We start from the raw sequence: 14843 nt of genomic DNA on the forward strand, positions 1-14843 counted from the left end.
TAAATGTGCTGTGCCCAAGAAGCGTGGGTTGGGGTCAGCAGGTGTGTGACATAAGTCTAACTGGACCAACTGGTGTTTCCTACAGAGCTGCGAAATAAGCAGCCCAGCTCAGAAAAGCTGGACTAGAGGAGCAATTATGCACATAGCCTGTGAGTGTATCCATGGTTACTGGCTTTATTAAATCACATTCCTCACAGTCCATTACACCAAGGTGAAATCGCACACAGTATGTGTGTGAGAGTGTGAGATCTCCCCTTCTTCCAGCCTCTCAAACAGGTGGTGGCATGTTCTGGGTGGTGCCCCATTAGCTGATGATGGGGCAGAAGGTCGGGGCCAGATTCCATGGCAGTTGGGCCTGGCAGTTGGAGGGGGGAGGACTGGGGAGAGAGTGAAGGGAGAGCAGCAGGATGGAGAGCTGGAAATAGGCAGAGATATTGTGGGGGAGGGAGGGAGTGGCGGGGGTATAAGGAGATGGGGAGTGTAGGCATGTGGGGGAACAGGGATGTGAATGAGGAGAAAGAACAAGAGAATCCACCAGCCCTAGGATGAAAAACAGGTTGAGGGCTAGATTTGTAAAGGTGTTTAGATGCCTGCAGATGCAGAGGCACCTGGTGGGATTTTCTCAATGCCAAGGTGCCTATTAGCCTCTTCAGCCCCCCTCCACCCCCAAACTCCAATCTAGCCTCAGGAAACCTGCCTGAGAAAGAAGTGATGCTGGGTTATTGCCCCTTTCCCTGAAATTGGAGGGGAGGAACTTTGAAAGGCTAATAACCCTGGGGCTATGAGGGGTTGAAGTGGTTAATTGGGCCAGGTTTGAGGTGGCTGGAATGGCTGCCTAACCTAGTAAGATTCAGGAGCAGGAATGGGCCTGATTCTGCATTGAGGTGGCTGGAATAGCTACATAAGCCAGAGGGGTTGAGGGCCAGAATGACGGCCCATTCCTGGGTGGAGGGGTTTTGAATGTTCGCCAAACCTGTCTTTGTGTTTTTTACCAGCATGTATATTATAAATGAAATGCAATATTCGCCTTCCCATGAATAAATTCCTGTCTCTCAGGCAGTGACTAGTGACTTGTGCTGAGGGAAATGAGCTTGAGAGTCCATAATATACAGGGATATTGTATAGCATGGTGTGGGGGAATTCAGAGCCAAGGAGCCATCAGGCTGTGTCACCCAGAAAAGCACCCGAAGTATTTGGGTGCAGGTGAGCAGTTTGTCCTGAAGGTAGGCAGTATCTACCATGCATTTTTCTTGTTTGCACCGGGTCATTGTTTCACTTGGGCTGCCAGAAATGATTTTTTTTTGTAGCCCAAGGAAAGGAAAATAATAATCTATGCTGGGATGATACTAGAACCTTTCAAAAAGGCAAGGGCAAGGCTTCACCTTCCAGGAATATTTTGTAACTGTATACAGAGCCAAAGGAGAGGTCCAGTTCTTCTTTGTCACCACAAGTACCACTGCTTGTACAGATAGAGGTTATGAAAACCAATCTCATAAAATAAAAAGGTTCTTCTGATCCCAACGGACCACCCACATTCCCAGGTCAATTTATAACTTAGAATCCTATCCTGAAAAGCATGCAACTGCCTGTCCTTTAGAGTCTACAATCTAAAGCTTTATTGAAAGAAAGAAAGAAAGAAAGAAAGAAAGAAAGAAAGAAAGAAAGAAAGAAAGAAAGAAAGAAAGAAAGAAAGAAAGAAAGAAAGAAAGAAAGAAAGAAAGAAAGAAAGAAAGAAAGAAAGAAAGAAAGAAAGAACTAGAACTGGTTAAAGGCATTAAATATATACAACAATTGCAAGTTCTTGATTCAGACTTGTAGCAGTCCTTTGTTTAGAGCAGGGGTGGGATTGGGGAACCTACAGCCTATAGGCCAGATCCAGCCTCTGGCTTACTTGGATGTGACCCATGGCAAATCTCCAGGTTTCAGCATTTCTCCTCCCACCTTATGGGGCTGGTGTGTGAGTGGCATCTCTGGCATCTCAGATCAGACCAATGGTCCATCCCATCCAGTATCCTCTCTCTGACAGTTGCTAGTTTCAAAGTCTTCTTACAAAACTTGAATCCCTTCAAATTAGGAAATAATGTGCTAACAGTTCAAGGAGGAAGATTCTTCCTGCCCACAGGGATTTAATGGATGGGATTGAATGGCTAGACACATGAGGGTTAATAGCTAATCTTCATCCCAGCTAGAGGCTCAGACTGGGCAGTGGTAGTGCTTGGGAATGATATGGACTGATAATATACATAGCCCTCATCTGGATACTAGCTCTGATAGGATAGCTTACCTAGTGTACTGTCTCTGTATTGTTACCTAGCACTTACCTAGGTATCAGGCCTGACTCATCATTGGTCTCTGAACCAAAATATTGCTATATTTTTGTGTTGTTTGATTTGAAGACAAAACTAAATCCAATTTATGTGTGATGCCACCTAGTGAAATGTATCAGCCCTTGGAAGGCATTTAAAGCTGTTGAATTGACATTGCTTTCTGTAGCCATGGGATACTTGGCTGGAACTGAGCTGCTACACAAGCCCAACAAACAGAAGACAGAAAGTCCCTTTGTGTTTCCACTTCTGGCCTGAGTATTACATTCCAGAATGGGCACTGGATAAGCCATGTGGCTTAAGCAGCGTCGAAGTGCAGGCTGGCCTGGATGCCAAGGGAACAGAGGTTAGTTGCCTATTTCCCACACATCTATTTTATGCTTCTTTGTGCAGTATCTTTTCCCTCTTTGACCTTTAGAAGAGAGTCTGGGAATTGGGGTTTTATTTTGTTTTCCTGGATCCTTAATTGAATATTTAGAAGATGGAAACTAAAGGATGCACCAGATAAATATTTCACTGTAGAACTGTTATTGAAAATGACAGAAAATGTTTGTCCTGCCAACCCAAAACATAGATATTTTACAAAGCTGGGATCCCATTTTGTAACTACAGGATTTCCAAGCTCTGTGATAACCCAGCTTAGTCTGGTGAGACCAACCTTTGCTAAAATGTTGATACCAAAACATTCTAAACCCCAGTAAGGACAAAAGGTCTGACTGGAAATAGTCAACATAGCAAGAGCTCAGGAATCTTAAAAGATGGGTGGGATAAAAAACATCAATAAAATCCTCTTCTGTGTGGATCTTTAATGTGAACACCTGCTCCCTCTATTTTGTCTCAGATGAAAGCAAAATACTGAAGACTGCTGGGAAGTTTATGCATAGTATAAGACAAGTGCTACAAAGTGGTAAAGCTCTGATACAGGTTGAACTTCTCTAGTCTGGCATCCTGGAGACCTGACTGGTGCTGAACCAGAGAATTTGCTGGACCATGGGAGGTCAACACTGTCTAGCAGCATTGCTAATACTTCCACTACTTATTGGGGTCTGAGAAGACAGTTAGGGGTAAATTAGAGCTGAATTTCAGCACAGAGCACTGAGAGCCAGGACTGGTGGCTATAAACAAACTTGGCCACACCCATGATAATTGGACATACAGCTAACTAAAACCATGCCAGTTCAGGGATTGCTGGACCAGAGAGGTTCAACCTGTATTAATTTTTCAAAGATCAGGGAATGAATACTTACTATTTGAAGAGCCAAGGAAACTGGTCCAGTCACTAAGGAAGGACACTGTGTCCCAAACACTTTACTATCCTAGGGACTTCTCCCTCAGTTCAGTTGCATGACTAATACAGGCTAACCTCTGATCTCTCCAACTTTTTCTGTGTGGTTGTATCACTAGTCAGGAATGACCACTCTCTCTGAAGCCTGGGGAATGTATTCTTGCTGTTTAAAAAATTCTGACATTGAGATTATTTGGATTATTTTCCTTGGTAATGGAATTATGGACTATGTCATGATGATTTCTGTGACGAGAGGCCACAGTTACTGGCTATTGCAACAGATAAAGGTCAGTGCTGATGTAATTATAGAGTAATTTATTAATGAGAACTTCATCTTCCTTATGTTCTGTGAGCTTGAACAAATGGAACAGGTTTGCCTCTCATCTTTCAAACTTTGTTTTGAAATATGAAAGAAAAAAAAAAAGCAAAATGGCTCCTGGCTGCTCAACTTGACAAAGTGTTAACATGGCACTTCAGGTTAACCCTTAGAACCCGTAAGGACATAAAGCACAGTGAAATATGATGCCCATCTTCCAAACTCTTTATCCCTCTCCCCCCCAACCTGTAGGATGGCTGCTTCTTGGCAGATGGTCCACTCCTCTTCTGTTCAAAGGACCTGACTCCCTCCAAACTCACTAACTTTCCCAAATATCCCACTCTCTAGGGCTTCGTCTACACTGCAGAGTTTTTGTGCAAGAAGCCTTTTGCGGAAGAGTTTTTACACAAAAACTTCTTGTGCAAAAGCGTGTCCAGATCTGTACACTTGTGCAAGAGAGCGTCCTTACTGCATGGGCACTCTTGCGCAAGAATGCTCTGATGGCCATTTACAGAATGGCCATCAGAGCACCTGTGCTTTTTCGGATAGGGATTACATGCGCAAAAACCCCTGCTGAGCATCCACACTTGCCTTTTTGCATGACAGCTCTTGCGCAAAAAGGACTTATTCCTCGTGGGGGAGAGGAATAACTGTACCGCCAAAAGCCTTCTCGTCTGCCGATTGACTTGCACAAAAGTGCGCTTGATGTGTGGATGCTCCGCCGGTTTTTGCGGTTTCAAAATTCATTTTGAAATAGCAGTTTGCCTGGGTAGACAAAAATGATTAGGGGGTTGGATCACATGATTTATGAGGTGAGACTGAGGAATTTGGGCTAATATAGTCTACAGAAGAGAAGAATGAGGGGGGATTTGATAGAAGCCCTGAACTACGTGAAGGGGGGGGTCCAAAGAGGATGGAGAGAAGCTGGTCTCTTTGGTGACAGATGACAGAATGAGGAGCAATGTACTCAAGTTGCAGTGGGGGAGGTCTAGGTTGGATACTAGGGAAAACTATTTCACTGGAGGGTGGTGAAGCACTGGAATGGGTTACCTGGGGAGGGGGGGATGGAATCTCTATCCTTAGAGGTTTTTAAGACCAGGCTTGACAAAGCTCTGGTTGGGATGATTTAGTTGGGATTAGTCCTGCTTTGAGCAGGGGTTTGGAATTGATGATCTCCTGAGGTCTCTTCCAAATTCCAGCCCTATGAACCGCAGCCTAGTGGAAAGCTCTCTGCTGCAGCACCAGCACCAGGAGCCATCTCTATCTGAGAACCCTCAAGGGAACACCTGGAAAGATTGGGCACCGTCTACCTCATCACTCACAGGGAGAACTGGTGGACTGTGGGGTGTATTAAAGATATTCAGCCAAAAGCTGAGCAAATGCGTTCTTGCATCTGTAAATATAAATGGCTGGGATATGCTAAGGTTGCTCGCCCTACGTTATAGTGGTATACAGGCCGTGATAATATATATTCATGGTTACATTTGGTAACGAGATCTAGACCAGGTATTATCGTAGAGGTGCCAAGTACCCAGGTGACTACTATGGTGGGAGCAGCGTTCAGTTTTGGAATTCCCTGACTTTGGGGAACTCGAAAGCCAACCCGTGGGGGGCTGGAACTAACGCTGGGCTGATGCTTTCACGTTCCCTGGTTTTTAAAGGGGGCAGGAGAGAGGCGCGGGAGGGATGAAAAAGAGGAATCCCCAGAGCTGCGGGGGCTGGAACACTGCAGGAGCCAGAGAGAAGCCTGTAGAACAGGCAGACACGTTGCTCCCTGCTGGGGCTGGAAGCTCCCGCTTGCCCAGCCCCGGAGTAACATTGAAACCCGGGGCGCTCTCCAGCGCAGCGACTAGGCCAATCAAAGGGCAAGGACCCGCGGTGGCCGCCGAATGACTCAAGAACCAATGACATTCTGGGTCTCTGTAAGCGAGGGACGCAAAGTGCCGGGATTGAGCCAATGAGTTGTTGATGGACGGCTGAGGGGGCGGGATTAAGTAAGGCACCGCCCAATGCGCTCTTGAATGGGGGGGCGGCTAGCCAATGAACTCCGAGGGGCGTGTTCAGAGTCGGGAGCTCGCGCTCCGCCGGGCAGAGGGTGCTGAATGGGCAGAGCCGGCTGCCGCGCGCGCCGGTGGAGCGGGGCTGAGCGCGGAGGCAGCGGCGAGCGGGGATGGGGGAGCCGGAGCCGGGCGCCTCCCCGCGGCGCTTCACCTGGGAGGAGATCGGGCTGCGCACGGGCCGGGGGCAGCCGCAGCAGGAGCGGTGGCTGGTGATCAACAGGAAGGTCTATGACATCAGCCAGTTCTACCGGCGGCACCCGGGGGGCGCCCGAGTCATCAGCCACTACGCGGGGCAGGACGCCACGGTGAGGGGCCGAGGCTGGGGGAGCCCTTTGTCCCCTCCATGCGGAGCTGAGCCCCGCACTGAGGCGGGGGCAGGGGGCGCTGATCGAGTCCAGCCTCCTGCTCAAAGCAGGGCCAACCCCAACTCAATCATCCCAGCCAGGGCTTTGTCAGCCCCAGTGCACTGTGGCTGCGCCCGCTTTGGGGTGCGGGTGGCTTGGTGTGGCCCCAGAGGCAGGGTGGGAGGGTCGGTGTGCCAGGATGCTGGGAGCTTCGTGTGTGGCAGGAGTTGAAGGGTTGGGGAGATAAGCAGGGCACTGGGGTGGGAAAGGATAGTGCTTGGGGGTGAGTTAAAGTGAGGAGCCTACGTGTTCTGTAAAGGGGAGAGGGCAAGAAGGGATTCAATGGCAGGGATTTTATTCTCTCCAGAGGGGTGCAGAACTGTATGTTGGAGATGGGAAAGGGCTCATCTAGAAGCAAGTGCCAGGAAAGGAGAGGAATGGAGGGAATAAATCAGGGGAGGAAGGAGCAGCATGGAGTGTATATGAGGCACAGGAATGCCCGAGTTCGCCCTGGGTATCAGCAGCTAACCTCAAGGCCAGGTCTGTTTGCATGCCCTGGGCATTGCTTTTTAGTCCATTCCAAATATCTTGTGATTCGGCCAGTTCCAAATGGCCACCTGCTCTTCGAAGCATGTGATGATGATGATACCTCCACAGTTCAGTGAGCAGCACTAGTCTCCACACAGAAATGCCAGTAAAGACCAGCAGCATGACTGTATGGCCCAAGTTCTCCCATGTACCTGACAGAGTCTAGGGTAGGAGCTCTCTGGAGCAGCTGTAAGGTGATGGGAACCCTGAAAGCCCATAGTAAGACAGGGAGGGAGAGAAGAAAGGGCAAGGGCAAGTTCTATGGAACATGTGCCCTGCTGTTGGCAAGGGGATGCACTAATGAGGAAAGGGAGATGAGTATTTTTGCTGTAGTGGTGGCTTGGCTTATTTGTTTAATTCTGATTGTGTATCAGAGATTTTGAAGCAAAGGTAAAAAGCAGATCACGTTATGTTTACAACTGGACTTGTAAATTTACCACATATCTCCTAACTGGAGGGTAGTATGCAAGAATGGAAGGCCCCACCTGTGTGGTCCTGGTAAAGAGCTCTGGTAGCATGTTGCTGAACATCTAGATTCAACAGGGAAAGGCAATTTGTAGAGATGAGGTTTTCTGGTTTACTCCTTACAAGGATGTCGTCAACAGTGTTATCCTCAGCTCCTTCACTTAAGCCCAAGTCTAGCAAAGCATCTGAGCATATGCCTAACTTGAAGCAAGAAATCAACGGGATTACTCACACACTTCAAAGTAAGCACATGCAAATGCATCTGCTTTCCAGAATATTAGTTTTGATTTGTTTTATATATATAGGGCCCTACTAAATTCATGGCCATGAAAAATGACCATGAAATCTGGTCCCTCCCCTTCATTCACTGAGATCTCATCTTTTTGTACTTTCCCCCTATATTATACATATTTCATGGGAAGAGACCACTCTTCCCATACGGTGGATCCTGATCCAAAAAGGCAGGGGAGTCACAAGGTTATTGTAGGGGGTCACAATATTGCCACACTTATGTCTGGGTTGATGCCTTCAGAGCTGGGTGGCTGAGGGCCGAGCTCTAAAGGCAGAGCAGAAGTAAGGGTCACTTTACTGTCACCCCTCCCCCCCCACAGTAACCTTGCATCTCTCCCACCTCCCCTTTGTAGGTCAGGACCCCCAGTTTGGGAAATGCTGGTCTCCTCAGTGAAATATGTATATGATTGAATGAATGTGATTTTTGCAGATCCACACCCTACAAGGCTTATAAAGATTTTAGAAGACTTTTTTTTTGCAGTGAGATATAGGGATGTGAAGGTTTAACTGGTTAACCAATAGGGCTGAAGCAGCTCCCCACCTGCTGCGAGCAGGAGGCTGCTCCATCTCCATGGCGGCACCTGTTGCAGACAGGGGCTTCTCCAGCGCAGCTTCTACCTGTATTGGGTTCCAGGTGCCCTGCAGGCAGGGGCTAGTCTGACCGGGATGCTGCAGCAGCCCCTGCTTGAGGGCTGCCCTGGCCCGCTGCAGGCAGGGTCTGCTCTGGTGTCCCACTCTGCTCCCCTGCTTATCCCCCTTTAATCAATTAACTGGTTAAAAAAAAGTTTAATGAGATAGCCAATTAAACTAGATTTTACGTCCCTAGAGAGATGTGAGAAAACTAAAAAAGCAATTTTAATTACCTGCTCCATTCCTGATCCTGTAGTCTATCACATGCCCAGCCCAAATAATGCAATTTATCTCTCTGGGTCTGAGCTTCCTCATTTGTCAATTGGGAAGGTGGCAATGAAATGTCTACCAGAGAGAACCCTCCAAAAATACTGAATTTAAAATCTGCATGGTCGCATGTGGGTATTACATTTTACATGTTTGGAAACTGAGCCTTAGAAAAAGTGAAGGCCAACATTTTTGACTGTGGATGCCTAATGGTATCCTTCTGTTTAAATTGTCTACAAATGAGGCATACAAAATGAGTGATCAGTTGAAAATGATGACCCTGAACCTGTAAACATATCTGCACATTTCATTGTATTTATCTGAGTAGAGTATTCCTTTGAGGTAAATGTTTGCAGTCAGGACCATGGCTCTTAACATCTCTTAGCTGAAATTTCCTCATCTATAACAAGAGGATTTTGAAAAAAAATCTACATTTTTAGTTACTTCATAACTGTCAGAGCACTTCCTTTGCCGATTGTTTTAAATAAGATCAGTATTTGCAATGTTGCTAGGTACAGTAGAACCTCAGATTTACAAACTGATTAGTCATCCACACACCTTATTTGGAATCAGAAATACTCAAGAAGGCAGAAGTGGAGACAAAAGTCAAGCAAACAGCAAATACAGTACACTACTGTATTAAATGTAAATAACTAAAAAAAAAGGAGGTGGGAGTGGCATTTTTCTTTTACATAGTAAAGTTTCAAAGGTGTATTAAGTTCAGTTGTAAACTTTTGGAAGAATGACCATAACATTTTGTTCAGAATTACAAACATTTCCGTTACAAATAACCTGTATTCTCAAGGTGCTCATAACTCTGAGATTCTACTATATTTTCTGTACTAAGCATAAGATACTGTAGTGGGCATAAACAACTGTTCACAGGTGGTAAAACTGTCTAAGGCAACAGTGGAAGATTTTTCAAATGCAGTCTTCATTATGGGCCAGATTTTCAAGGTTAGGTGTCCACTCTTGCGCAGATGGATTGAGAGACAGACAGCCAGATCACATCTGCATACAAATACTGGACTTGTGTATGCAAGGCACTATACGTTTAACCAGTTAACTGGCCTGCCATGATGCACCGCAGGTCGGGGCCACTGAGCCAGCCTCCGCCTGCAATGTAGTAAGCCCAGCTGGATTGCTCCCGCTGGGCTGGGTGCTGGTTAACTGGTTACTCCAGTAAGCGTGCCAGTAAGGCAGTGCTTATTGCATAACCAGTTACCCCTTTACATACCTGATAGCCAGTGGCCCAAGACAATGTGCTGACCTTTGCAACTTCCACAAGATCATGTCAGTTCCATCCATTTTAAGCAATGGTTCCAGTGAGGGGGGCCTCCTGGAACTGGGTGAGTCCTAAGGTTCACTGGTACCTAGTATTGGGTGTATGTGATATCAGGTATTAACAGAGCCAGGGAGCAAACTGCAACAGGTATGGTTCCCAAGAAACCTTATTGAACAGAGTTTAATATCTTTGGTGTCCATTGTATTAAATGAATGGTTTATGTATTCTTGTGGGCCAGGTATTGTATGTATTTCCAGGGGAAGTGTAATTAGAGCTCCTCCAGGAACTGAGAAAAGAGGCAAGGGGTGATTAGTGAAAGCTCTTCTGGTTGTAACCGCTGCAGAAAAGCACCTCTCCCTGGTGAGTTTTGCATTAACTGAATTCTCTGGAGACCAATAGATAAAGAAAGGATTTTTGGTTAAATGGCCTGAGTTAAAATTGACTTCTTTCTGATCCAGCAAATAGAGCAGACCCTTTATCCAAGGGGGGCCTGATCCTTAGAACAGGGTTGAGATATCTTTGGCCCATTGACCCCATAAAACTTGGGTTCTTGTTCTGAGCTAAGGCCATGTCTACACTAGAGGATTATTTCGAATTTACTAAATTCGACTTCTGGACACCTGATTTTACAAATTCTAATTTCTGTGTCCTCACTATGAGGAAGAATTGAATGTAGCCCGAGGCCTGCTCTGTTAACGTGGATGCGCTGCCTTGGATTCAGAGCCCCCGGATGCACTCTGGGGAGCTGCGGGAGGCCGCCAATTAGTTCGAATTAGCAGCACCAGAGGATCCACACTAATGTTATTTTGGACTTACAAGTTAGGGAATAGCTTTATTCCTCATGAAAAGTGGGAGTACAGGCAGTCCCCGGGTTACGTACAAGATAGGGACTGTAGGTTTGTTCTTAAGTTGAATTTGTATGTAAGTCAGAACTGGTACATATTGTAGGGGAAACTCTAGCCAAACATTTCTCCAGAGCTCAGTTTTATTCTCCCACACCTCAGTCCTTTATTCTCAAGCTGAGGTGTCTGCTGAGAAAAGCCGCTCCGCGTCTCCCTGGTCTGCTGGGGAGGGGCGCTAGCTTCGCGTCTCCCTGGTCTGCTGGGGGGAAGCAGCTAGTGCGGGGTTGCCTCACCCCGTTTGTAAGTAGGGATCCGATGTAAGTCGGATCCATGTAACCCGGGGACTGCCTGTACAGAGTTCAAATTCTGCTGCCCCTTATTCTGGAATAATGGGCTTGGTAGTGTGAACGCATCACTTATAAATTCGACCGTGGGGGTGTTATTTCAGACTAACGTCCTAGTGTAGACCAGGCCAAAGAGTGTTATGAATCAGAAATAACTGGACAGTCCCTGGGTGGTGCCTTTCAGAGCTCATGTTGGAGTCGGGGTGATCTCTGGTAAGCATATTACCATGTCTGTAGGTTCTTTTATTGTTTTAAAATACGTTCTCTTGTAATGCTTTGCCCATAAGAATTAAAGTGCCTGTTTAAGACAGAGCTGTTTGGTAATCCATAACTATTGGCGTTTACCCTATTATTAGTCTTTGAAGAGAAAGCAAAGCACAGCTCCTGGCCTGTTGAGGCAGTCCAGCTCTCTGGGGAATAACAGAGAGCAGGCAGGGAAATGTTCAGCCTGGAAATACCTCATTCAGAAGGGAGAGAAATGCAAATCTCCACTCTACAGAGGCAATGGCTGGGAAGCCAAACACTTAAGAGTGGGATGCCCTTGCTGGACCATAAAGGCGGGAATATGGGAGCAGTTGCCCTGAACTGTGACATACGCTACAAACATTATGCTCTCTCAGGTACTCTCTGGGGCAGGGGGAGAAGGGAAGGGGGGAGGGGGAATACAAAAGGCTCCTGGCCACTGCTACTATGGCAGTGGCTGGAGTGCCATCCCCCAGACCCTCCCCTTCTGCCTGAGACCCCACCCCTTCCAGGAGCATGGAGCTGCCCCCTCACTCCTGCATCTTGCCCAAGGGCCCGGCATGTCTGTTGTCTCCACTACTCTGAAACCAAACTGCTGACCACTGAAGTGGCTGGAGATGGAGCAGTCCCAGCTTTTTGGATATTTTTCTAGTCTGGAGAGCAAAAATCAAGACTCTCAGAAGAAACAAAAGGAAAGGAAAAGCACTTCCCCTTTAACCGTGCGGCTTGCTGCCTCAGTATCATGATTTCCAGAAAGCTCATTAATGCCCCATCAGTCCCCTAAGTTCCCCCACCCCCACCTCCCTTGAGGTTTTACTGCCAGGTTGTACAACCACCGTTGTAATGATTGGTCTAAACTCATGGTACCACCGTCTCCTGGTCTGCCCATGTACCACCCCCTAATTCTCCCTCTTCCAATAGGAGAACAGAGATGAAAATGCCCCTCTCCCTCTCCCTGTTTAGATAAGCTAGAGCAGAAAGGATGCCCTCTCTCCTTCCTGATTAAATACAACAAGGCTGAGCTAGAATTGGCTGCATCAGCCACATTTGAAAGCTGTTTGTTTCCTGGCTAGGGACCAGTTAAAGGACCAGCACTTTGCAAAAGAACACAAAGCCATGTGGGCACAAGGCAGTGCTGAGCAGTGTGCTGGAAACAAAGAAACCCAGGAATGGGGGCAGGGATTCCCTTGAAAAGAGAAAACAAAGTCCTGGAAGAATGTGACTGCTGTGCTAAGACACATGCAGGGAGAGGAAATGTAACATGAGACGGAGAGACTTTCAACCAGAGCGAGGCACCAAAGTAACACGTGCGCCCCCTCCAGTGGGGTTGGAATCTAAAGCAAGGAGGATTATGAATATAGTGATACAGGTTTATAAACCCTGACGTGCTTGGTTGGGGTCTCGTTTTTCCAGAGAGTGCACAGGCAACATGTTGCTGCTAAGTGCCTGACAATTTCCCAAGTGACAAGAAGTGACTGATTCCCTTGCAGGGTTCTCCCAAGCAGCAGCATGCAGGTGGTGGGGAGTCAGGAGCTCTTTGCAGTGGAGGCAGTGGCAGATGGACCAATGGGACATGTGCCCAGGACCTGCGGTCAACTGGGGGGCTCCGGAAAAATGGGTGTCCTGTCCTCTGACTTGCTCCTACTCCCTGGCAGGAGCACCAGGCCGATGAAGGAAACTCCCATTTCACAACCCTAGTAACTGGCAGGAGAACCAGCCGGATGGCAGAAGCCCCAGATCCCAGTCCCACTCACTGGCCGGTGCGCTGGGTGAATGCGGGAAGCTCCCATGCCCCAACCTCGCTCACTGGCAGGAGTGGTGGGTGGATGAGGAAACCCCTGGCATTCTAACTCAGCTTCCCAGCCTGCTGCCAGGGCTGCAGAGGAAGAGGTCAGGAGGGACCCCTGTTGCTCTGACCTAGGACTCCAGAAACTCCTTAGCTGCCTTTGCGTGGAAGAACCATGCTGGCTAGTCCAGTAGGGAGAGTACAGAGCACCCAAAATAGTCATGCCTGTTGGAGGTGCCATAGCAGTTCCTGTGGTCTGGTGGAGCAACTGCAGGGTGAGCTTTGCTGCCTGTCCTTAGCCTAGCTGGAAGTGTGGGAATTGGAGGGAATGGGAGTAAACCATTCCTTGAAATGTTTAGAGGTAAAGGAGAGTGGGAAATGAGGTGTTAGAGAATCAGGTGAAGTACAGAAGATGGTACATTTGCATATCTGAAAGAGTTTGTCTGTGTGTCTGTCTGTTCAAGAACTCTTACACAGAAAGAGCTAGAACCACCAAATTCCGTATACAGCTTCCTCTTATCACTTAGTGCAGTGTTTCCCAATTTTATTTGGCCACGGAACCCTTTTAAATTCAAAAGAATTTCCCAGAACCCCTAATAACTGTCTTATATATGGAGCAGGATGTCAGAGCAAGCTGGGAAAGTGGGGTCTCGGCAGGGGGAGGGAAGGGGGGTTGGGTGCGGGGTCTAGGCATGAGAGGGGACATTTACCTGGCCTGGCTCCCTGCTGCAGCAGGGAAAGCCTCCAAGCAGCATGCTCTTGTTCCTCCGGGGGGGCGGGAGATGGAGTTCAGTCCCCCACCCCCCATGCAGTGGGGATCTCAGCGCAGCTGCAGCACCAGGTCAGGCTTCCTGCTGGGGGGGGAGGTAGAAACCCCGACCTTCCCCGCCAGACCAGACTCTGCCACTTCCCCAGCAGTGTGGGATGGGATGTGGGGGAGAGAGAGCGGCAGTGCACGGGGGGCAGTGGGCCCTAGCGTGCCCCGGGGGGGGGGGGGTGGCAGAGCCCCAGCCGAGTTCCATGTGTCCTCTGCTGGGGCGCAAGCAGCAGTTTAAAAAAGCCGAGGTCCAGGAGTCGCTACTTGGCATCTCGGACCCAGCCACCTCTCCCCTCCCGGCTGTAAGAAGCCACCGCCTGCACACGAGGAGGAGGAAGCTGTGTGGCGCCGGAGGCCCCGTGGGACAGGGGCAGTTCTGCGGAGTGAGGAGGGGACTGCGCAGTGCATGGTGGTGGGGCAGCCACAGTGTGTGGTGGAGCAGCCAGAGCCACGCGCCCCCAGAAGCCTGCCCCCGCTGGCAAAGCTCCAATGGGAGCTGCCTACAGGCTCTGCAGGGGGTGAGGGAGTAGAATTTTTTTGTGGAACCCCATTTGGGAAACACTGACAGAGCAAGGTCAGGGTTTGGTTGTGCCTGGAATGGAATTGCTTCTCATTAAACTATACAGAAAAGAAACAGGCAGGTGAAAGGGGCTGGCTGGGGGCACCTCCCCCACCGGGACTGACCCAGGCCCAAGTCTCCTACCCCCAGGTGCTCTTAAGGGAGGATGGCAGGGGAACGGGGGCTAGATCTACTCCCTAGATTCCTACAGGAACATTGCTGGCTGTTCCCCTTTTGGTCAGGGAGTAAGGGGAAAGTGTACAGTTTGCTGCATTCCTCACTCTGGCTGGGGAGTGCAGGGAGCAGACAATCCTGGACCTGCCCCAGCTGGGGGACATGCACCTCCCCTTTGGCTATGCCCGCTGTAGTTGCAGTGGCCATGGAGAGGTGTTCTCAG

At 48.5% G+C, this 14843-nt stretch overlaps 1 protein-coding gene across 4 annotated transcripts in view; it reads left to right on the forward strand.

Moving 5' to 3' along the window:
- Positions 1-486: 486 nt before the first annotated feature.
- Positions 487-14843, forward strand: part of LOC102460779 (acyl-CoA (8-3)-desaturase) — a 29084-nt gene continuing 14727 nt past the window's right edge. Inside the window, exons 1-2 of one of the 4 annotated variants that reach the window (XM_075928379.1) lie at positions 487-1223; positions 2494-2670. In XM_075928379.1, the coding sequence (XP_075784494.1) occupies positions 1086-1223; positions 2494-2670 (315 nt within the window). In that variant the 5' untranslated portion in view covers positions 487-1085. Of the gene's footprint in view, positions 1224-2493; positions 2671-5986; positions 6291-10105; positions 10216-12990; positions 13045-14843 lie in introns of those variants that run through there. The other 3 variants (XM_075928380.1, XM_075928382.1, XM_075928381.1) reach the window with 3 other exon arrangements.

This window comes from Pelodiscus sinensis, chromosome 4, assembly GCF_049634645.1.
Source record: "Pelodiscus sinensis isolate JC-2024 chromosome 4, ASM4963464v1, whole genome shotgun sequence".
NCBI classification, from domain to species: domain Eukaryota; kingdom Metazoa; phylum Chordata; order Testudines; family Trionychidae; genus Pelodiscus; species Pelodiscus sinensis.